Source organism: Lutjanus erythropterus, chromosome 19, assembly GCF_056507025.1.
Source record: "Lutjanus erythropterus isolate fLutEry1 chromosome 19, fLutEry1.hap2, whole genome shotgun sequence".
In the NCBI taxonomy this organism is placed as follows: Eukaryota; Metazoa; Chordata; class Actinopteri; order Lutjaniformes; family Lutjanidae; genus Lutjanus; species Lutjanus erythropterus.
The window spans coordinates 18,649,241-18,673,666 of NC_139335.1; the positions used below are offsets into that span (position 1 = coordinate 18,649,241).

Below are 24,426 nucleotides of genomic sequence, written 5' to 3' on the forward strand. Positions count from 1 at the left end.
AGTTAGTTACTGTAGTTTGGCCCACTGACGTGGCCCACTTATCCACAGTGTGAGCACTTGTGGCTGCTGCAGTGGTTGTGACACACCAGCTCAGTGGAGGCTGTTAAAACCATTAGCACTCAGCTGCCGAAATTTGTGTCAAAAAGCATGCTTCTCCTGGGAGTCACAACTCGGTCAGACCTGAACACACCCATAAAACGCATATTTTCACTTTCAGTGTAACAAATATACATTCACATCTCTACGTAGAAATAACAGAAAAAAGATGCTTCAGAGTTTGCCTGAAGTTTTCTTCAGTATCAAAGTCATCCAGTCACAGTTGTCTATACATCCATGGGGACATTGCAAACTGGAATGGCTAATATTTAATTCAGCATGCTTTTAATTGTGTCAGACAATCTTACTAAAAAAAGATAAACAAATATTTAAGAAATGACAAGATACTTTGAAAACCTTATGAAAAAAATAGTGAAAAATGACTGAGAGCCCAAAGTGACACTTCAGTGTGTGACAATATAAAACACAAACACATTTGAGAAGCTACGTTTTGCCAAGAAAAAAACAGTTAATCAAAATTGTTGCAGATAAATACTCTGCCTTATTGATGAATCAGTTGTTGGTGTATTCGCACAGAAACAGATTCTTTTTCCTCTCGTAGCATCGAGGATGTGTTTGTGTTCAGCTCAGCCTCTGACTGAGCTGCACACTTGAAGACGCCAGTTCTTTCTATTATTTCCAGTTTCTCTTCTTTTTCCCCATAATCCCTCTGTACATCTGTACGTTCACAAAGTAAAATATATCAGATCAGAGCAGACTCCAGTGAGACTCGCAGCGTTTGTTCCTCGAGAAGCTCCGGCTCTCTCCTCAGAGCTCCCTGGAGTTTAACAGCAGTCTGTTGACACAGGGTGTCTGTCCCTCCTCTCCACACTGTGCAAAGTGATGCACGCAAACTTCTCACTCAAGCTGAATATTTTCAGCTTGTGCTGAAAGCATTGTTGTCTATGACACTGTATAAAACACAAGTAATTTTGGGGTTTAATTTGGGTGCTTTTTAAAATGTTAAAGTTAAAGAGCATTGGGCTGCAACCAGGTCACCTCTAAACTACAGCTGCTCTGCAGGGTCGGACAGAACAGCCAGTAAAAAAGGCACAAGGTCTCCCACTGTAAATTTAGGGAACATAACAGTGCTCATAGTGAACATCATGCAACTGAATAAAAAAGTGACTGGGTTACTGGAGTAAAGTTTAAATATCCTATTGGTGAAATCATGGATTGTAGTTTTGGAACTATCCCTAGAATAACACATGGTAACTGTGCAGGGCAGGTCTATAATACACAATATATTAACATTTGACCCAACAAATATAACCGTAAGTCAACAGTTTGCGCTCGGGTGTATGAAGGATTTTATTCATTCTGTGCATCTCATGTTTGTTTTTTCCAGGGTTAATGTGCAAGTTCTGTTTCTGATCTGGGAGGTATTAAGTATTGAACCTGTTTTGTTTCATTTCTTGGTACTGGTATCAAAATTTTAGTATTGTGACAACCTTTCCAAACACAGATCTAGACATTTATATCCTTCCGTACTTGTGTGTTATTCACAAAGTAGATATAACTATTAATTGAATGCTTGACGGTGTGCTATCACAATGTTGTAACTGTGGTCTGTGTGAGCTCTCGCTGCTCTGTCATACAAATGATTATGTTGAGTGAAAGCAGAGCGTGGACTTCACATTTAGTTTGTTAAGGTCCATTAAAAAGCCTCTTGAAAGATGAAAACCTTAGGACTTTTTCTTGATGCCTCTTCGCTCTGAAAGGCGTCCTCAGTGGCACAGATGGATGAGAGAAGTGAATGAATACACTGGCTCAAGCAGAAAAGCACCAGAGTATCTATTGCACTGTCACCAGTGGTAATGTTACTGGTCTCTCCACAAATATGGAGATGATCTCTTCATTCATAAACACAACTTTCTTTTTAAATTAATGTCTTCTGGCAGCCATATTCCAGGTGCATTAAATGTGCCAGATTTGGTCTTGACGCTATGTTGAAATAATGGCAACGTGTGCTTTAAAGTAAATGTTGATAAATAAGAACAAGGTAGTGATGACACCACGTCAACAGAAAATTAATTGACAACTGTTGACAACAATCTTACCACGAGATCCGCTCTGTAGCTGTTCTGGAGCGTTCAGTCCCAGGCCAGCTGTCATGGATTTGTAGATATTCGACTTCTCACCCCTGTTGGCTTAAAAGTTGATTGAAAGTTCACTATTGACCTTGGAAACAGCTGTTGACTTTTTGAAGCCATTTATCAAATAAAAATGCCAAACTGTTAGTTTCTCATACAGGATTTTCTTATTTTGCCAGTAACTTTGTGTTTGGGACACAAACAGACAAGTTTTTGACATTTAGTAGACTGGATAACCAATCAAAACAAAGTAATCAGCAGATTAATGTATAATGCAAATAATTTTTTAAATAGCCAAATGTACAACAGTTTAACACCCAATGGTGTTGTGTATGTGATGACAGAACCTCACCAGAACCTTGTGATTAAACCGACTGAAGTCTCTCTTTAAAGCTCGTGGAATAACTTTAACATCATGCAAGATAATTCTGTCTGATAATCTGTGTAGATCAGCAGATGGGTGAGTTTTGCATCCGGACGGCTCAGATTAGAATCAGGACGAGGGTCAGCGAACTCGGCAGCTTGTGTGTGCGTCCATCAGCAGTTGTGTGTCCTGAGAGTGGTGAGCGTCCGCTTAAAGAGTAACTTAACACTAAATCCACTGACACACAGTGCCTGAGTCAGCAGCACACTTTTAATTTCATAAAAAAAGACAACTTGGGGTTGTGCGAGTGACACCAGCCAATATAAGCCAAGCTTCCATCCAAATTTAAAGACAGCGTGCAACCGAATTTCTATAAGATTGGTACAAGAAAATATAAATGGACACACAAACAGTCTGGTGCATCACGTTAGCTCCAACTACTACCGTTGTAATATTAGTTTCTTAGTTTGGAGTTAGTTCATCGAGATAAACAGCTGTTGGTGGTAATTCTTTAATTTGGTGCAACTTGCTTCATCTACATCTTGATTTATTCTCTTAATTTGTTTCTACTGGGCATGTTCAAGCTGACACAGGTCCTTGAGTTGCTCTGTAACCATAACTTCATGAATCCAAGGATTCAAGGTTTTAATATCATTTTATTAATTTTATTTTATTTATTATCATTATACAACTACAACAAAATTAGAGTTGTAGTAATTTCATAATACACACAAAATACAAGATATATACACATGATTAAATTCAGAATTGAATAGTAGATACAAAACAATAAAACACAGAGCATCATTGATGTGAAAAACAGAGTCCTCCTCCCCTTGTCCCGTCAGAGTCCTCTGTGTTGCATCCTGCCAGTTCTGAGTGCGATTACCCCTCAGGTGCAACAGCCTGATCCAGGGTGCTGTGGAGCAGGTCTCTCTCTGTCTCTGGTTTTCTGTTGCTTGCCCAGCCTGACTCCCCCTTTTTGTTTCATTTTCCTGACATTTTCTCAACAATTATCTAGGAGCAGCCTGAAGCTCTGACTCTTGTCTCTGCTCACCACCTATCTTCTTGGTGTCCACCTTTACCACCTGCTCACCCACTCATTTGGATATTGTGCAACGTCACCATTTACAAGTAATGTGCCTCTATTTTCCGCTTCAGAAAAAGCTGAAAATATTGCCTTCACTTACTCAGTGGCAATCACTTATTTCCATTTTTCTTTTCATTTATTATTCATGAAGCCAATTTATTCCATTCAGTCAGTCTGACAGAAATACACTTAAATTACAATGTCTTGCTCACAAAATGTCACATTTACCAGACAGTAGCTCTTCTATTGTCCAACCATCACTTCTAACATGCACAGATACGTCAAAATACTAATATACTAAATTTGTGTCACAAGTCTAGATAGCCGTCCCGTGCTGTTGGTGTTGTCAGCACCTGTCATCATACAGTAGTAGGAGCTGGCTGGGCTTGACATGCCAGGATGGCTTGTATATAACCCAATGCTGTAATGTCTGGCCCCATGTGGCACTGGGCTGTAATCCTTTGCTTGGAGGACCCAGGCATGGTCAAGCGACTAACAGGTCAGCTCCACCCCTGACTGACTGCTTGGGCCAATCACCCAGCCAGCCGTAAACCAAGATGACTGAAACCGAAACCGAAAGCAATTATTCGCACTGTCTAGATGGAAGAGAGATGAGACGGAGAAAGTGTCAGTTTGACAGGAGGAAGATACAAAATGGACATTAATGCACAGAAGAAAGAGAAGAGACAAGTTTTCATATGCCCAAGAGAGACAGGCAGCTAGACAGTGCTCCCTCACACACACACACACACGTGCACACTCACACATACACACTCAGTCCCACTAAAGCACACACATACACAGGAAAATCTGTGGGATACACATGCATGCTAACTCATTAGTGCGTACACAGTGTGCAGGCAGACACCCACAGACACAAAGTCACATAAATGCACTTACATATGCACACTTGCTGAGAAACGCACACATAAATGCGCACATTCAAGCACCCACACATCTACACACACGCACACACTCATCCGACGGTAATTACAGTCGCTGGCAGAGAAACGGCAGCCATACATAGTCAATGAGAACTGGGAAAACAATGAACACACAGAGCAGATGATTGCTGTAAATAAAAGAATGAAAGTGGAGCGAGGGAGGATCGGAGGAGGACACGATGCTGCTGGCACAGAGGGAAATGGGGGATTGGAAAGAACGAGGGCGAAAATAAAGAGGGGAGAGATCGAAGAAGGGGAGAACAGAGGCTTAAATGAGGAGGGAGGGCATGGATATGAAATTAAGTTTACCCTTTTTCCATTTCTGTGTCAGTTTGAAATATTAATAAGTGAGTTTAGACTAACGTATTTCACGATATGCACAGAGCAGAAGAAAGAACTTTAAATAAATGTCAGAGGGGCTGTGGTAATTCCATCAGGTTAGGGCAGAGTGGGAGGAATAAAAAAGGTTGACAGCAGTAATGACGTTCAAACACTTCACTGTGATCTTCTCTGTCTGGACTGTCTGGGTTCGGGCACAATGTTCCAGTCTGTTGCTTCATGATGCTTAGGAATTGGACAGACGTCATACACTGTACATACTTCTGTAATCCACTTAGTCTTTCCAGCGATGGCTATAACTTCTGTCAAGAATGACCTTTTAATACTTAAAGGGATAGTATTTGATGCGGGGTTGTATGAGGTACCATAGTCAATGTATTATCTACATTAGATGGCTGTTGACATGCACCCTGTTAGGAGAAGCAGAGAGGAGTGCTAGCATGAAGCAAAGGACTGCTGTGGACAGGGTCATCAGCAAAAGGTATTTTAGTAACTTAAAAAAGGTTCACCTAAAAAAAAATATCAGTTTAATTGTACACCATATTTAGAACATTTTCACTGCTTTACGTTGCCATCAGAGACCTTTTCCAAGCCAAGTGTCACTGTCATCAAACCAACCAAACTCCATAGATGAAATCATTAATTTTACAATACCTTGCAACCACACGTAAAATATAATTTTGTGATATTTTGAGGGTGGTTGTTTTGTTTTGCACTTCATCCAGCTTTTCTTATATGGAACATGAAAGTGCACAGTCAAACAGGTGGATGGAGATTCACTTAATGTCTGACTGGCTAGTTCGCCTGCCCACTACTTTGACTGAATATCTTAATGGATGGAAATATCAATGGAGCTCCGTGAAATTTTGCAGACATTCATTGACCCCGAGGGTTGAATCCTAATTGTTCTGATGATGGCCCAAAGTAAGCTGAGCAAGAAAGGTAAACATTAGCTAATGCTAATGCTAAATGTACCTTTACAACATTGGCTCCAGTGCAATCATATTCTTTTCAGAAGTTTTGTTATCCAGCCTTGTACTACAGCGTCTTTTTGGAGATATAGTAAAATATGTAAATCCATAATGATAAATCCAACAGTGACTGTGATTATTATGTTTCTCCATCTTGAAAACAGTTGCTGTTGTTCTTAGCATGACTGGAATGGATAATAATAAGCTCGACCCAGCAGTCATCACAGAACTGTGGTCTTGTGATTGTTGTCACAGTTATTAGCCCCTGACTGCACCACCAGCAGGTTTGCCAAGTGTCTTCAACTTTGATGGATTGCCATAAAATTTTGTGCAGATGTTCCTGTCGTTAAAGTCAGAGGATGATCATCCTGACTTTCCTTCTTGTGCCACCAGTAGGTTAACGTTTTCTAAGAAAATGACCCCTGCTTAGCAGCCACATGCTTTAACTGTCATGTTGAGTATGGTGGCATCAAGGGCATGGTTAGCATACTGAAGTTAGCATTTAGCTCAAAGCTCCACTGCACAGCCTCACAGGGCTATCAGCAGGCCCGCAGACACTTTGTCTTGTTGCCCTCTGAAGTTGTAAAATTAGCCTGCTTAACACTCCACCCAAACAGTCTAAAACAAATCATGTCAAGTACTTCAATGTACTGTGTGTGACCCAGTTCTCGTTACAGAAAAAGGCGGGGACTTCACAGCAGTCATTAACTCGTTTGCACTGATAAAATCATCTTAGCCCAGGACATCCTAATCGTTTTAGCCTGGCTTTGCCTTCTAAGTTCTGCCTTCAGCCCGTCGTATACCCTGCTGATCTGTCAGATTTTAGCTGCAGAGATCCTGCAGCAGCTGATGCGCTTCTACATCTTCAGCCAAGATACACATCAGCTAATATGGACTGCATACAGCCCTCAACCTCCAGTCATATCAGGGATCATCCAAGGTCTCTCATGTTTACCATGCACTCACTGAACTTTAAAGCGTCCAGTGTCAGCTGTTACAATGAAAACCATCCATTAGCTGCAGACTTGGGAGAGGCTGCTGCCTTCACTTTTGTTGTTTTAGTGTTTTGCACCAGGAAAAGGTGAGGTAATAGAAGACAATATGTTGGACCATAGACAATGCAAAGTTCATTGTCCACCATGGAAACAGCAGTTGACTAAACAGACTCGCCTTAAAGGCCACTCATTAGCTGTGCTGGAGCTTTCGATGTTTAAGGTGCTCAGGAAAATGTAAATCTGAACATTAACAATGTCATGACAGCTTTGAAAACTCAGTCAGCTTATGCTGGTTGATTGAAAGCTTCAAAGAAGCTACTTAAAGGATGTTGAGGTGAGATTTTTTTCCCTTTATGTTGGGTGTCGGTGGTGGATGCAAGTGTGAAGGTGCCTTGATTTCTTTTTCCCCTGCACAGTTTCTTTTCAGTCAGGCTAGTGAGCGGTTACGAGGCGAAAAAAGTCCCGCTGATTGAAGAAAAGAATAGTTGTGTTACAGATTTTAGTCTGAAACGAGAACAAGCACTTATTTACAGCAACCTCCAGGGCAAAGATGCATTTAGATAGTCTGAAATGAGAAAGACACTCACTCACTCATCTGTCAGCTTTGAGTCAGAACACTCTGCTCTTTTTGTGCCTCTCTTATTTTCCAGCTGATTTTGCTGGAGTGATTACTGAGTGATACAGTGGGAGAAAGTAGAGGGAGGGTGGTGATTTGGACGAAGAGAGAAAGCAGGAGGCAGAGAGGGAAAGACAGTCATCTTTGATCATGTGCTGCTTCTCCTTTCCGTCTAATCAGCTTGGATGCCATCCAAGGCCTCTTTACACTGAGAGAGACAAGGTGTGTGTGTGTGTGTGTGTGTGTGTGTGTCTGCACACAGATTGTGTTTGTGGCTTTGCCTTTGTATGTTGAAGAGAATAGGTTTCACAAAGATTCAGGTGTGTGTGTGTGTTTTATAGTTGAAATAGACCGCAAGTAAATGTCTGTGTGTGTGTTTTGTAATACCCGTGAAAGATCAGCTAATTGCCAAGTCCTGTTTCCAGACAGACTGGTACAGTATGTACACAGCAGAGTGTACATACTGATCTCTCTGTAGTTAATGCACAGTACATTGATCTCTACTGTGCAACAGGCTTGAATATGCTTGAGCTGATTTTCTCAGCTCCTCTGATCTCCTAAAAGTCATTCTTTTTATTTCATGGCTTCCTGAAAGTTTAACTTTTTGTGTCATGTCAGGTGTGTTTTTTAATTCATAATAGTTACAAATGTAGTTGTAGGAATTGAACAAAAAAAAAGTAATTAGAGACTGTCAATGAAGTTCAGCACTTCAGAAGTCTATGTGTTCACACCACTGAACTCATCCACCCACTGAAGTGCTTTTATTTTTAACACTCACTGTAAAAAAAATAAATAAATAAAACATAAAACTCATAATGGAGGCAACAGCCTGCACCAGAGTTTTGAGTTTTGAATCAAACTCTAAGTTTTGAAATAAACTAAACAAAATTTATATAATACTATATATAATATTTTGTTGCATGCTTGGTCTTTGTTTTTAGTTGATATAATAATTTTCTTACTAAGTAATATCGCTGTCTGTCCTGAAATTCTAGTATTGGTTGGGCCCTACTTTGCAGTGTACAGCTATCACTGAATAAAAAAATAACGATCCTCAGGCAAAGTCTGGACATATAAGGATTGTCTGTTATTTTTTATTTTTCTTAAGAATATTTAGCTTTTCTTGACAGTATAATTTGAAATTAGCATTGTTTTACAAAAAGCTCTCAGCACCAGCAAAAAAACTGACCATTAATTAATCTTATAAAATACAGCAGATGTCAATGTTGATTACACTTAGCAAGGTATAAACTCAGAACAGAGTTAAATTAACTTTATGCAGAATGAGAAGTTCTCAAACACCAGAAATTTAGCTTTAAAAATGAGTAAATAATGGATGATTTCATAGTAGCATTGAGTTTCATTGTGACACAACATAAAAATTAACTTTTTACTTAGTTTCAGAGGCCTAAAAGATTATTTATAATGGGTGAATGGGTGCATCTTTTTTCAAATATTTTGTTCCGGTCTAGAGGTAATTGTTCCCATTTGATACACTCATGTCACACATTTACATTTCTGCTGAGTCGATGTGCAGTTATACATTTCCTTGGCTTAACTAAAACAATTTTCAGCAAAGTTCAGAAGTTGCTGCAGTCTTGGGAATCATTTGCAAAGAAACCTCCAACACAAAAGAAGAGCTTAAGTCTGAAAGTCGGCCTCGGACCTGACCAATAAAGACATCAGTATAGTCAATAGTCGATAGTTTGCGGTTTGTTTTTCACATTTACTAGAGCTCTGGAATTTTTATTAGTCTGTTTGAGGACAAAAACATTTCTGTTGCAAGTTTTACTTTGGTTGTCTTTATTAGTTATGATGAGCATCCTAATATACATCATCCACACTTAACTCCCAAGTTTTCCAACCTCAGATTTATTTATTTATTTTATTTTATTTTTTTATTTGTGGAGCACTGTCTTTTTCCATGGTGGCAATACTTTAATGTCATTTTGAGACTAATTTATAATTAGAAATTTATTTAATTTCATATTTATTTCACATACTTATTTTACTTGTTTTGGATCTGAAAACCACGTGGAGAGAGTAAATCTTTGAGGTCCTGGAAGCGCTCCAGCTCAGAGTGATACAAGTGGCCGTCAAATCTTGTGTATCAGATGTTTTTATTGTTGGTGTTGTGTGTGTGTGTCTGTGTGTCTGTGTGTGTGTGTGTGTGTGTGTGTGTGTGTGTGTGTGTGTACATACATGGCTTATCTGATCTCTCACACTCTGATGCCATCTACTGTCACATCTGGAGAAGTGGAGCTAGACTGCCCTGCTTTCTTTATTATTTTATTTGGGTTCAGTGCCAAACAGCAATAAAATCTTATGTTGAAAAATAGTGGCATAAATGAAACTGGCAGATACTTTATCTACATGATCTTAAGTAATATTAGCATTAGACATTTTTCACTGTTTCACTATCTCTATAGGATAGTTTAAAGAGTAAAAATCAATCAGTAGTGTTTTGGTTCCAACTTCTAAATATGAAGAGTTGTATTTCTTTCTGATCATCTATCATTGTTAATGGAGTATCCTCCGGTTTTTCAGTGCTGGTTGGACTAAATGAGACATTTAAAGACGCCACGTTGAAGAAAGTTATGATGGACAGTTTTCACAATTTACTGACATTCTGTGCATGAATTTTAGATTAATTAAGTAGATAATCAGTATAATAATAATCGTCAGTAATAGAAATGATCATTATTAGCAGCTCTACAATGAACACATTAAGTTTAATCTATCTGCAACTTTGGAATTATATTCAAATACAGGATGCTATTATTAGCTGTCAAATGCACTCAAGATTCCATACAAGCAATTATCAGGTTTTATTAGCATAGAGGAAGGACCACAAAAGTTTTGGGGTGAAAGTTTTGACAATATTAAAAGTTCCAGAAGGTAATTCTGATATTCTCTGATAGGAGAGTGACTGACATAATGACCCCATTAACCCGTCTGGTGTACCGTCGGGTCAAAACAGCGTGATTTTCATTAAACTTCTGCCAAGGTCATCATTTGGAACATTGATTCTGACCCATAGCAGTGTTGCTAAAGCACAAGCATAGTTGTATAAGTATAAATGCGCATGCAAATTCTTGCACATATGCTTCGCCAAGTATTTTTGCAAAGTCAGTTAATCAGTCTTGAGGGAATCAGACTCTCTTCATAAGCACGTACTCTAAATAATATGAGAACAGCCTGTAAAAGCCAGTCTCTGTGCAGGAGGCAGGTCAGCTCAGGTCAACATTCATATTCAGACCACCAGTGTTGTGGTGACTCTGGTGCCCTCACCTGGCACTCTCTGCTACTTGCATGTTAATATGCATACAGCTTAAGTGGGGCAAAACATGAGATGTTTTTTTTTTTTTTTTGATGGATTTATTTATACATAAAAAGTGACAGGTCTTTATTGATAGTTAAATTTTTAGTAGAGTTTTTTTTATTTAAATGATTCTCCCTCTGGAACACGAACAGTGTCTCTTCAGAGGCAAGATCATGAGTGTTGCCTCAAACTATGAATAGACAGTAATATTTTAATCTCTGGCAACTGTCCATGGTGTTAGCAGGATAATCCACTCTGAACCCTGCAGTCATAGAAACATGACACAGTTAATAATGATTAATAAGCAGGATTGCATTTTTTTTGATAACTTTGTCAAACTTTGGAAAACATCAGCAGAGAAGCCTGTCTGCTTGAGTCAAGAATTAAAAACATTGGTTTGCGTGTGTCAGAGTGCCTGCCATGTTTAAAATCTATTGTTACAACCCCAGTTCCAAAAAAGTCTGGATATTGTGTAGAACATAAATAAAAACAAAATGCAATGGTTTGCAAATATAGAGCAACGTTTTTCAGAGATGTCCCTGCTTGTTTCAGCAAGACAATGTCAAGACACATTCTGCATGTGTTAACAGCATGGCTTTGAAGAAAAAGAGTTTGGGCACTAGGCTGACTGGCCAGCAGTCCAGAGCTGTCTAGACTGAGAAAGGGAAAGAATTTCGCTCTTAAAACTTCAACAATCGGTGTCCTCGGTTCTCAAACGCTGTGAGTGCTGTGAAAAGAAAAGGTGATATATCACAGTGTTAAACGCTGTTCCAACTTTTTTTGGAACATGTTGCAGGTGTGAAGAGTGTATATTTACAACAACAAAAAAACAATAAAGTTGATCAGTTTGAAAATTAAATATCTTGTCTTTGTACTGTATTCAATTGAATATAGGTTGTAAAGGATTTGCAAATCATTTCATTCTGTTTTTTCTTTACATTTTACACAGTATCCAAACTTTTTTTGGATTTGTGCTTGTATGTCTGGCCTGCCAATCAGGTTTGTTTTTTTATTTTATCCTGTCCTTTTTATCCATCAGTCTTCTATGTTGGACTATTTATACTCTACATCTTTTGAGCAAGCCTGCAAAATCTGAACACAAACATGTTTTTAGTACGCATTAAACATTTACTGTGTGTTGAAACCACAGCAACCTGGCAGAGAACAGAAGCGGAGAATTGGCCTTTACTGTTTTTTCCGCCCGGTCTGACTGTAGCTGTGAACTTTAGCCACAAAGGGGGGATGAAAAGCTGAAAAGAACACCCATTAAAACTGTGGAGGGCAATGTACCCTGAATTCTTTTTCTGAGGATTTGTAAGTAGCTTATAGTAAATTAGATTTGGCCGGAGTCTGCTTCCTCTAATAGATGCAGGATTGAAGTAGTGAATGGAGCACAGTGAGCACAGAGGCTGTATTGTGAAAGCAGACGCCTGTATCAGACGTAAAATGAGGAAATTAACAAAGGGTCAAAGGAGTGCTATACCTTTAGGTCGAAGATGATTTGATTCCTTGTTACCTTCAGAGTGGTCCTTGTTGTGTGTTAAAGACATTACTTGAAGAAGTTCTTTTAACACAGATCACTAAAAATACAGTCGAGACATTTGTCTCCTACCTAATAAATGAAATCAAAAACTCTTGTTTATTAAATTTGCCTGTAGCCTGTTCTCAAACTGTACTAAACCATCAAACACGCTGGGCTTCTTTATCCTCCTCAAATACTGGGCTAAACCTGCCGGGTTATTTTGTTTGTGTTCCCACTGAGCTGGGCAGCTTTGTATAACTCAGCCTGTAGGTCAGAAGTACAGACGATGACTTCATCATCAAGAAATACAGAAATAGAATTGGTCAAATAAATACATAAATAATCAAATATGGTATTTTATAAATCAAAGTAGTAATAATAAAATAGTAATTCTTAAATAAAGAAATTAGTAGGCTAAGTAAACATATATACCGGTAATAAAATGTATTAACAAAATGAATAAATGTAGGACGTGTTGGATGCATGTTGGATTGCTTTTGGTGGAACATTTGTGGCTAAATCTACACAAAAGAAAAGGGTAACAGCTGCTAGCTTGTTTACATTCATATGTTACGGTAACTTTGCAGTTTTCAGCATGTAGGTTGCCAGTTTGGAGGTTGTTTTTGTTGTTTCATGTAGCGACGGGGGCTTTGAAACCTGCGATGTTCAGATAGTGGAGGGAGGAGAATGGCAACTGAAACTGTTGCCCAGTGGCAGGCTACAGTCTATATCTGGTGAACCAGACGACTGAAACCTAACCAAACTGTGACCATTTTATAAAGTTAGCTGTGTTCAGTGTCACTTGACTTTTGTCACAAGACTTACGCCACATGACAGAATGTATTTATTTTAACCCACACTGTGATTTTTCTTAAACCTATATAGTTTGGGTGACTTTGGCGACTTATTTCATATTATTGTAGTCCGACTGTGCAACCCTACAGTGAAGAGCTGTGCTGCTGTTTATCTCCTCCAAAATGTCATTTCCTCACATGTGGAGAAACATTTTGGTTTTGGTTGTCAGTCAACACAAAATGAATTATTGATTCATTGTTTAAGTCCTGTGTTCTTTCAGATATTGACTGGTTGTAGCTACAGTGTGAGGATTTTCTTTTTGTTTTATATCTTTCAAAACTGAATATCTTAGTTTTTGACTTCTGGTCGACAAAAAACATTTGAAATAGGCTGAAGGCAGTTGTGATCAATCTATCTAGTAACTGAGAAAATAATCAGTAGATGAATTGATAATGGAAATAATAGTTACAGTGTTAGAAGGCTTGTATAATTTTAGTCTCTAAAGGACTGGTCCTCCTTTGGACATCACATCCAACCTTGTGAATACACAATTAGATGAACATAAAGCTCAATACTGAACAAACAAAATGCCTTAAAATACAATATGGAAGTAAAAAATATCTTAAAACCCTAAATATTGTCTTGGTTGTATGTTTATACATGTACACATCTTATTACCACTATGTGTCTGTTTCTTACTGTTTCTCCTCTCTCTGCCTCTCCAGCTTTCTTTTGCTTCCACTGATGTCACACCCACCATGCTCCTCCCAACCAATTGCCGCCCAGATTCTCAGATGGCTGTCTATTGAAGGGGCCGCCGGCGAATGCTGAGCAGGCTGGCGAGGTCGAGGTCCGCCTCATTGTCCTGTGATTGGCTGCTGGACGGGGCTGAGGGTGCATGGAGCCAATGCCCAACAAGCAGGATAGCAACTCATCAGAGGGAGATGAGAAAGGGTGAGACTCGGAGGCTGTGCGTCTGCGTGTGTGTGTGTGTGTGTGTTGACCAAAATGTGATGGATTGTACATCTGCATGTGTGTGTCCATCTTTGATGTCAACATGAAAGGAAAGCAGAGATTAGTGGTGGATTTGACAGATGAAAGAATAGCTACAGGCATGGATGGATGGATGGATGGATTGATGGATGGATGAAAGTATGTACTGATGCAGAGCTGCATAAACATAAACACAACCTCAAATCATCCTCAGTCTGCACAGAAGCACTTCACATACAGCTGAATGTACATTTTGTATAACATGGAGAGGAGAAATCAATACAGTGATGAAAAGAGGTATGAATGATTGCTCAGAAACTTGAAGCTTTAATGAAAGGAAGAACAGAACATGAATAAATGATTAATAACAGATGAGTGATTGTGCGGAATAATCTATGCAGATGGAGAAAAGGATGTTGTCAGGGTGGATGGAGGAAAAGGTAAAGGGGGGAGGACTGTATTTAGTGTATTTTTGAGGTAAAAGGGAAGGCAGAACAATCCATCTCGCTGCCATCTGTGCTCTCTCTGTTTCTCCGGCACGTGTAGCCTCACACACACACACATGCTGCCCTCATCGCTTCATTAAATAAATTCACAGACTGACTTCAGAGCTGACGAAGAAGTGAACACAAGCACTGAGCAAGTTAAAGCCCGCATCACATGAATAAGTGGATACATAAATGAAACAAAATTTTGTGAAATTAGTAAAGTACAATTATTTAAACACATCTCATTATTTTTCTTCTTTTTGAATTCATAATAGATTTAATCGTTTTAGTTCAGTAGTCTGTTAATGTTACCTAGTGGCCCTTTTCCCAGTAACAGTTTTATATCATGATAAGTTGTTTTTCATACTGTCACTTTTCATGACAGTGGTGTTGTTACTGCTCTCTCACCTTTTAGCCAATCACATGCCCCATGCTAGCAAACTTTAACAACCGCTACTGTTTTAGCCAGTTATTCTTTTAGCTAAAACAACAACGTCAAAGAAATTCTGAGTTTACATGTCTGCATAAATCATCCACCCACCATCCAGCAAAACATAACTATTTCTCTAATTTAGAGACCCGCTCCTGCACCTCTACCCATCTCTGTAGGCAATATTACCTTTTAAATGGTGTAGAGAAGCGTGAGCTTTCCAGGTGATTTCTTTATTGTCTCTTGTATTGATGTATGTGTGCGTTTCGCTAATGATTAGAGAAACTGTTTGCAGTTTTGCTTCTATGCATGCAGCAATGTCACTGCAGCAATGTGAGACGTTCTCAAGCAGCAAAACTAAAAGTTGTAGTTATAAACCTGACAGGACAGACAAAACTCCCAAACTTAAAAATCCCAAAGCTCTGGTTTGAAATCTGAAAATCATCTGCAGACCATCCAGACCTTTAATCACAACTCTGATCAACACACGGGACTGAACATACCAGTGACGAGATATAAGATAAGGTCCGGAGTTAATGTGATGTTTCACTAAATATGATGCAACAGCAGTCAAACTGTCTCATTTAAATCCAATGTTTTTTATTACTTCTGATTACTTTTAAAACAAACTTACAAAATTGAAACTTAAAAACATTCGATTTATCGCCAGCAACCTCTCATGGCCCACCTGCAGTACTTTGAGGACCCACTAGGGGGTCACAGCTCACATTTTGGGTAATGCTGCTCTAGAAGTCACTGAAATAAACAATCAAAGAAGCTGTGCTGCTGTCTCGTGTGTAAATGCACACACAGCATCTCTCTCTCTCAGGAGACGCACACTCTTCCCCACCAATAAGTTAAGTAATATTATTACTTTTTAAAGGAGTAATGAGTAAAAAATTTAATTTTCTCAACTTCAAAAGCAAAAGGTGTTTATTGACATGGACTTTACTGTGCACATTCTCACTCTAGATATAAAGAAAGCTGTCAGTTCTGCTGACCTTATGACCTTTCACCTTGTCTACCATCAGATTAGCATTTGGGTTTTGTCCTGACTCAATCGTCATACAACAACATTCATTGAGAAGAAAGAGGATTTTCCTGCATGACCTTTGGTATAGCCATCACCATGGTTGCCCTTATGTAGGTAGTATGGGATGTAGCCAGCAGAGTGTTAAAGGAGCATCTACCTGGGGAGCTAATGAGGCTTTGGCCTATTCAGTTTGAGTGGGTGCCATATGCATGTGTGTGTATCCTTATGTGAGCAGATGGGTTTGTATAATTGACCATGTATGTGTGCATGAAGGTGTAACAAGCTTTTCTACCAGCAGACCTGGTTGTGTATGTATCTATAGGAGTGTGTGTGTGTGTGTGTGTGTGTCTGTGTATGCATGCGTCAAACGGCGTGTGGATTAGTGGAGTGTAGAGAGGTGGATTAGGAGCAGCGAGGGCAGATGGAGCCACAGAAAGCAGAGGACAGCTCAGGACGCCTCAATATGTGACAACAACAGGGGATTGTCGCTTTGTGTTTGTGCGCATGTGCGTGTGTGTGTTTCTCGGTGTCATTGAGCATGCACGTGTTCTTGTGAGCGCTGCCTCATGCCCTGACCCCTCCCCTCTGTGATTTCTGAGTCACGGAGCATTCTGGATACACACACACACACACACACACATACACGCACGCACTCACACTCACACATTCATGCACATAGAGATGTTGATGAAACACTTCACATAGCCTGGAGTAGAGGATGCTGAAATAGAATTTGGTGCATGTATGTGTGTCTATTTCTGTGTGTGTGTGTGTGTGTGTGTGTGTGTGTGTGTGTGTGTGTGTGTGTGTGTGTGTGTGTGTGTGTGTGTCAGAATTAGCCGCAGTGTGAGACCTCTGAATATTTTAGGAGATGGCTGGAATTCAGCCTTTCAGTTCAATTAACATCTAAATAGAAGGAGTTTAACTGTATATGTTTGTATAGGTATGCAGGTATGCAATGTGCCTGTTGATGTGATTTAGGGGTTTTATTTCAGATGCTGGTCGACACGCCCCCAGTTTGGAGAATCAGAGAGCAGTAACAGTTTCTCCTATCTGAGACTGTGCCAACAGGCATAAATACACTTGTTCCAAATACTGGAAGTCCCAGTTTAAAATTATCAGTTTGGTTTAAAGTCTTGATACCTCATGCAAGTCAAATGGGAGATTCTGACTACTGACACTGACATGAGCTGACTGACATCAGCTATATCATTTTTCCAACCCTGTAGAAGTTGAGTTCCTGGTTAAAAGTCCTACTCATTTTTCCCATGGACGTTTTGTTCAGATGACTCACAGCTGGAAGACTTCCGAAGCTTGTATGTGTGCATGAAACTCTCAGTTGAATCATCAAAAGATGAATAACTACATATCTGGTTCGATAAACGAAAAATTTACTCTGACACCCAAGGTGAATCATCCAGTCACAAAGCTTAATATTCTGTCACAGCAAACAAAAGCAAAGATTACCCTGTTGAGAAAACTAATTACATAATGTGCAGCTTAAATGAACTCATTTTCAACCTAGGCGCAGCACAACTGAAACAACAATTACAGGTCTTCATCTGGAAGATATTCGCGCACAGTTTACACACAACAGTGCTCTGATAGTTGTCCATTCATATGTCCATTTTCTTCAGCTTTTCTGGGTTGGGTTGCGGTGGCAGCAGGCTGAGCATGAGATCCCGCTCCTCAGAAATGCTTTCCAGCTCCTAAACCTCAGCTGGTTCTTTTCGACGGGGAGCGGTTCTACTCTGAGCTCCCGAGATGTCAGAGCCTCTCACTCTGTGACAGTTGCCATTGAACTTAAAAATAACTACAGAAATGTGCCATGCCGCTCACACTTTGAACTGCAAAAGCAGTAAACTTGTCATCAGTCAATCTTTGCCTGACTACAGACACCAGTTTTCAAAGACCAAGCCAGACATTAGTTGCACAGGTTACATTTTGTCCTTTTGCAAGTTACTTCTGGCTTGAATGTTAATATATTTGTCACTTTCATCAACATCAGGAAAACTAAGTGCTTCCTGAATGTTTATAGCTGTGCTAGCGGCACAGCTCTATACATGGCAACGCCTATCTGTTGCTTAGTTTGTCGGTTCAACGCTGAGTTAAATATCTCAACATATAGGATGAATTTCAATGGAATTCATACACTGATGGTCCAATCATGCACTGATTTTTCTTCATCTAGAGAAATATCTTGAACATTTGTTTACTAGAGGTATTCACACAAACTGTATAGACTGTCATGGTTGTATATTATGCCAAATACTGGACTGGATCGAGAATACCAAAGTTTAGGTGTTGCACATGACTTAAATGCTGCAGAGTGGGATATGACAGTGCATGAATTAGAGTGCAAGTTTACCACAACATGTTCCTGAAAATAAAAGACTTGTTAAGAAATGAAGGGGTTCTGTTCGCTGAAACGCTAGAGGGCTTTGAACCTGACAGAGGAAGTGCTGAGTTTGTATTAACAGCATAATGCAGTAACTTTAATAGGGCAAATGGCAGCGGATCAAAATAGGGCTTTTGTTACTGACTGTACTGACAATCTATAGCTGGCAATCTACCACACCGACATAGCAAACAGTCAGGAACAGGGTTAGATTAAAAGGGAAAATGATGGGATCATTGTTTTTGGCAATGTATTTCACAAGCTACTTAACAATAGGGATGTTACAGTATGGATTTTGACAAAGCCAGATATTTCCAAGACTCAATATATTTATATTTTATCAAACTTTATTGAAGCATTATGTCATAAGCATAGCTTAGCTTCTATAAGGAAGGGCAGAGTGTGAGAGTGTGTCACGTGAAAGTAAGATAGAGTGAGCAGCAGACTGATGGTGCAGAAATTTAAACATAGCAGTAAACAGTACAGCAGGCAGTAAATGTACAGTACAGGTTGCATTGTATCAGTTAATAAATGCTGCAGCCTCTTAAGACCAAGAAAAGTGTTGTCTGTGTTAGCTTTGAAGCTGAACAATGGGTCCATTATGATAACTCCAACACTGAGTGTCTTCTGTAGTTAGTTTATCAGTTTTTCCATGTTGAAAATAGTTGTTATTGTTGTTAGCATGCTGTTAGCAACCCACTGGATATCCCAAGATGTTTTGGGTCTACCAGTCAGCAGCTGTCTTCCTGACTTGTGACAACACTGATCTGAAGGTGTATTAATTGATCAATGTGCTGATCTCAACATGAGATTGACCCCGCAGCAGACATCACATGTATTGCGATTATTGTCACATTCCAAGTTAGCAATTTAGCTCCACATCACCATAAGATCAGCTGTGATGCCTACGTGATACATGTGCTGCTGATACCATCCACGTCTCCCATCAGGGTTTACTAATTCTGAAACACATCACCAAACAGTAAACTAACCAAACTGCTGTGTAGGTTAAATTTGTTCGCAGATAATTTGTTATTGTCAAAAGGGATGTGGTTTTTAATTGAACAGAAAGGCTGTGAATAAAGATAATAAAGAGTTTTGTAGCTGATACTGTTTGCAAACGGTGACTGAACTGTTAAATCGACAGTTTAAAAAAGAGCTGTGGAATAAAAGAGAAGACTTGCAATGAGTGCAGGAACAAATATAGAGCGTGTTGTTTTGAGCATTGCTAATCATAAAGGAGCTGAATTCATCACCGTTAAATAGCCAAAACACATTATTCTCCTTTGTGCTTTTTGATGGTGGCGGTTACTCGGTGCTCTTGTGCTTTGAAACTGCTAAAGGCAGTCAGACTCATAATCATGGTAAAGAATATCCAGCTAGTGGTTATGATAGTCATGGAAACATTGCATTGAATTATTCTTTTCAACACTTTCTTATGCATTGAACATGCGTATAAACATCACTTAATGTCAGTACACTGATTCCAGAAAAGAAAACATTTAGTGTTAGGGAATGCTTACTTCCTGCTTTTACCGCAAACAAAAAGAAATATGTTTGTTTCCCAAGAAACTGATGACTGTACTAGTAATAGCCAAGGTTCTGTAGGTAAAATGAACAAATAGGCTTTATCCCTCCTTCACTGCTTTTCAAAGGGCCATTCTTCCTCTCTTAGTCAGGCCTTGTCCTCAGGTGATCCCTCTGTAACTGTACATTGAGTTTATTGGCTGAAGCAGCACAACCAAACACAACAACAGCTGTGTATTAATTCACAAGCCTCTTTGCCATTTGACCCGCTAAAGCATGTGACACAAGCCAATAATCAAGTAGTGAGAGTGTGTTTCCCGATATTTACCACAGAATGATTCAAGAAAAAAGGTGTTTGTGTTCACTGTGTCAGATGAGATGATCATCGTAGGCTCACAAATTCTTGCTGTGAGTTGACTGAAGCATGACAGAGGACATGTAAGACCCCTGACCAGTCATAGCTTGGTGTCTTTCGAAAACTTAATGTACAACGTAATGTAGAGAGATGATCAGGAAGATGATGCCACAGATGGACTTCACTCACCACCAATGTTATTCCTCTTTCGCTTTTGCCATGAGTCGCACTCAGGAAACCGCTCTTTGTTCCTGTGGATTAACATTACAGAACATATAGAAACCGTCAAACTAAACATGATGTCATGAGACATCCCAAAAGCTGCTTCAGTTGTCTTTCATTAAAGGAGAAATATGTAATATATTTACTGTACTGACACACGAAAGACCCCCCCACCCAAATGTACCTTTAGCGATTCCCTGTCGAAATCAGCGCAGCAGTTCACTTCAGCTCACTTCAGTTCCAGCAACGCAACATAGAACGAAAAAACATGCCGTCCTCTCACTGTTCTCTTGCTCAGGCGTGTCTAGACATGTCCAATAAGGCTGTTAGATGGACCATCTGTGTTTCAGGTCATTTTCAGGTCGTAGTGGTATTTGCCACTGAGACAGCGCAGCAGACACGCCTCCAGTGTTACATTGTCTCATGATTTTGAGACCTAACTTAATATATTCAGTGATTTTTGTAATCATTCAAATTTGTGATCAATAACACGTGTTTATTTGCAGTATCACAACCACTCAACTCAAGACAAGTGGATCATCTATTAATAGGCACACCTATAAGCAAGTAGTCCTGTGATAATGGAGATGCAAATCCCTGCTGCGCCGGGATGACGTACTGAGTCAAACTGGGTCAAGCCAAGTCAGCACATATGTATAGAAAAGTGTCTTTAAGACACCAAACATTGCAGCAGGGCTACCTTGGGAACTTCACATCTCTCATATTTCACAACTTGCTGCTGTCATTTTCAACTTTGACCTGTCTTTTAGCAGCAATTTTAGCAGATGGCAGCTATCTGAGACAAAATCTTGAAGGGGAGAAGCTCTCAGTGTTTGAAAGAAAACTCCACCAATTTAACATTGCACTCCTGTAACACTTTTGTTGCCTTTATTCCACACATTCTTCCTCCGTGTCAAAATCTGGAGGCTGGCCTTTCTATCACTTTGGTCAGATATTTGGGTACGTTATGCTAGTAGTGGCTCTAACCCTTGAACCTAAAGCAGAGATGAGACAGAGGTCTGGTAAGCTCACTTCTTTCTAACTCCACACTTCCAGGTTTTATAAATTTTCCAAACCTGCACAGAGAGCTTTGATGGACCACTGTCAACATGTAGCCATACATGTGACTGCCCAGCACCCCTACAGACACGCACTCACAAAAGAGTATCCAAGCTAACCCCTGGCTCATGTGACTGTGTGACATAACATTGTCATGGTTGCAGGCAGGGTTTCTCCTCAGTTCAATATAATGACAGGATGTCATTTAATTTTAGCGTCACGGTCCATCACATGAGATCTTGTGTACTCTTTGTAAAAGTAAAAGTAGCTATGTAAAAATGTTTTTTGTTCCCTCTTGCACTCATTGTCCTCTATTTGGACCCATTACCGGGAACAAGGCCAGACACGCCTGCAGCCTGCAGAAGCTCACCAATAGTGCAACAGTTGTTGGCTTGATCTCCAGCGGCAGCGTGTCGCCCTGTTGGACAGACGTAAGGAGATCTGTCGCAGTGGTGCCAGCCAGATAACCTCTCCCTTAACATCATTAAGACCAAGCAGGTGGTGAGGGATTACAGGCAAGCATTCCTCCATTAACAGAGGCAGAAAGAGAAAGTCAGCTCTTTTAAGTTCCTCGGTGTGCCCAACTCAGAGAACCTGTCATGGGATCTACGCTCAGGAACTGTGGTTAAGACAACACAACCGTGAGTTTATTATCTAATGCAGCTCAGGAAGTTTGGTGCAGGAAGTTGTACAGCTGTGCCATAGAGAGAACATCCTGTGGCTACATCGCTACCTTCTAGGACGGTATGAGGACGGCACAGAGGACTGATAAAGAGCTGAACATTATGATGTCACAGTGAAGTTGACCTTTGACCTTTTGGATATAAAATGTTGTCACTTCAGTTTTTTATTCTATGTGTGAAATGTTGTTAGAAATAGCACATGAAATCCCAGGTTATGGCTAAAACCCTGTTCTGAGAGGTCACAGTGTCCTTAACCTCTGATCTCCAAATTCTACTCAGTTCATACTTGGGTCCAAGTGAACGCTTGTGTAAAATTTTAGGACTGTCCATGCTTTCTTGAGATATCACGTTCACAGGCATGGGATGGACATGAGGTCACACTGACTTTGACCTTTGACCTTCAAATTCTCCTTCATCCAGTCCAGGTGGACAGTTTTACCAAATATGAAAGAATTCCATTGAGGTATTTCCAAGATATCATGTTCACAAGACTGGGACTCACTGACGCCATTTGTAATCTGTAAATATAATGCCTCCGGCCACATTAAATTTATTGCCTGTTCTCTTCAAAAGATCCTTCCTCAATGAAAAAACCTACTGTAGAAGCTGCTCTTGACCAGTTTAGAGACTTAATGGACTGGTAAATCATGTATGTATGTTTTATTTATTTCTTTAGCTTTCATACTTCAGTGTAAAGTCAATTCTTAGTGTATGTCCATTGGTGGCTTCTATGTCACATCTGTCTCTCAGCTGCAGAGTGGACCAGGGCTGACTTCCAGTCTAGTTGTCACAAATCATGCTCGCAGGCCTAAAATCAGATTTTCAACGAGTAATGAAACTTTCCACTTTCAGCAGATGAGTGTGAAAACATCCTTCTAGTGTCAAACTCTGCACATAAATCATTCTGCTGTGAAGCTCAAACATCCAACTATGGGAATAAGAAGAAAAACGTTTCGGTGGGAGTGTTTTGAGTCATAAGTAATAGCATAAAAAGCTTCTGTAATCAAAGGAATAGTTTGACATTTTGGAATAAATGCTTGCTTTCTTTCAGAGAGCTGGATGAGAAGATTGACACCGCTCTCATGTCTGTACAATAAATATGAATCTGCCACCACCAGCTGATTAGTTTACTTAGCATAAAGACTGGAAACAGCGCCTGGCTCTGTCCAAAGGTAACAAAATCCACCTGCCAGAACCTCTAAAGCTCACTAATTAATATGTTAAATCTTGTTTGACTAATCTCTATACCTTACTTTTAGGCAGAGCCAAGCTAGCTGTTTCCCCATTTCCAGGCTTTGACCTATAAGCTAAACTAACCAGTCCGACATGGTGAGCGGTATCAGTCCTCTCATCTGGCTCTCAGCAGTACAGCATTTAAGCACACTTCCCGGAAAGATAAGTTTCCTGAAGACAAAATTAGACAGTATTTACATTCAATATTTGAATACTTTAAATGTTTGTTGTGCTAGAAAGCAGATGATAGATTGTACTTGTTGTAGATTATGATTGTAATCCTTTCAGTCCACCAGTTTTTTTTAATGGGCCTCTCGGAAAACAATTGTCAGGACACCACCACTGTGCAACGTGAATGTGCCAGCACTGATAGTGACATAACACTGTCTGTATGTGTGTGTGTGGGTGTGGGTGTGTGTGTGTGCGCGTGCAAGAGAGAGAGTGTGTGCTTGTGTGATCACCAGGGGAAAACAACTGTATAAACCCTTACAGAACCACTGAGGTCATCTGACCCCACATAACTTATCTTTTTTTTTTTTTTTTTTTTTTGTTAAAGCTAACTCACTGGCTTGTCACAGCCCAGGAGGATTTTAAACTTTTACACATGACGTGGCGAATTAGTGTACGACATGAAAATAAACCATACATGCATGACTTACTAACAACCAAATTCCAAAAAAGTTATGAATTTTATGCTGCAACATGTTGCAAAAAAAAGTTGGGACAGTGTCATGTTTACCACTGTGTTACATCACCTTTTTCTTCTAACAGTATTCAGTAAGTGTTTGGTATCTGACGACACTACTTGTTCAACTTTTAAAAGTGAAATTCTTCCCCAGGCTTGTCCAATTTATTAAA

At 39.7% G+C, this 24,426-nt stretch overlaps 1 protein-coding gene across 3 annotated transcripts in view; it reads left to right on the forward strand.

Moving 5' to 3' along the window:
- LOC146309649 (thyroid hormone receptor alpha) overlaps positions 1-24,426 on the forward strand; it is a 123,773-nt gene that overhangs the window by 75,398 nt on the left and 23,949 nt on the right. For all 3 annotated transcript variants that reach the window (XM_084743622.1, XM_084743624.1, XM_084743623.1), the window contains one exon: positions 13,873-14,101. In XM_084743622.1, the coding sequence (XP_084599748.1) occupies positions 14,046-14,101 (56 nt within the window). In that variant the 5' untranslated portion in view covers positions 13,873-14,045. The remainder of the gene's footprint in view (positions 1-13,872; positions 14,102-24,426) is intronic.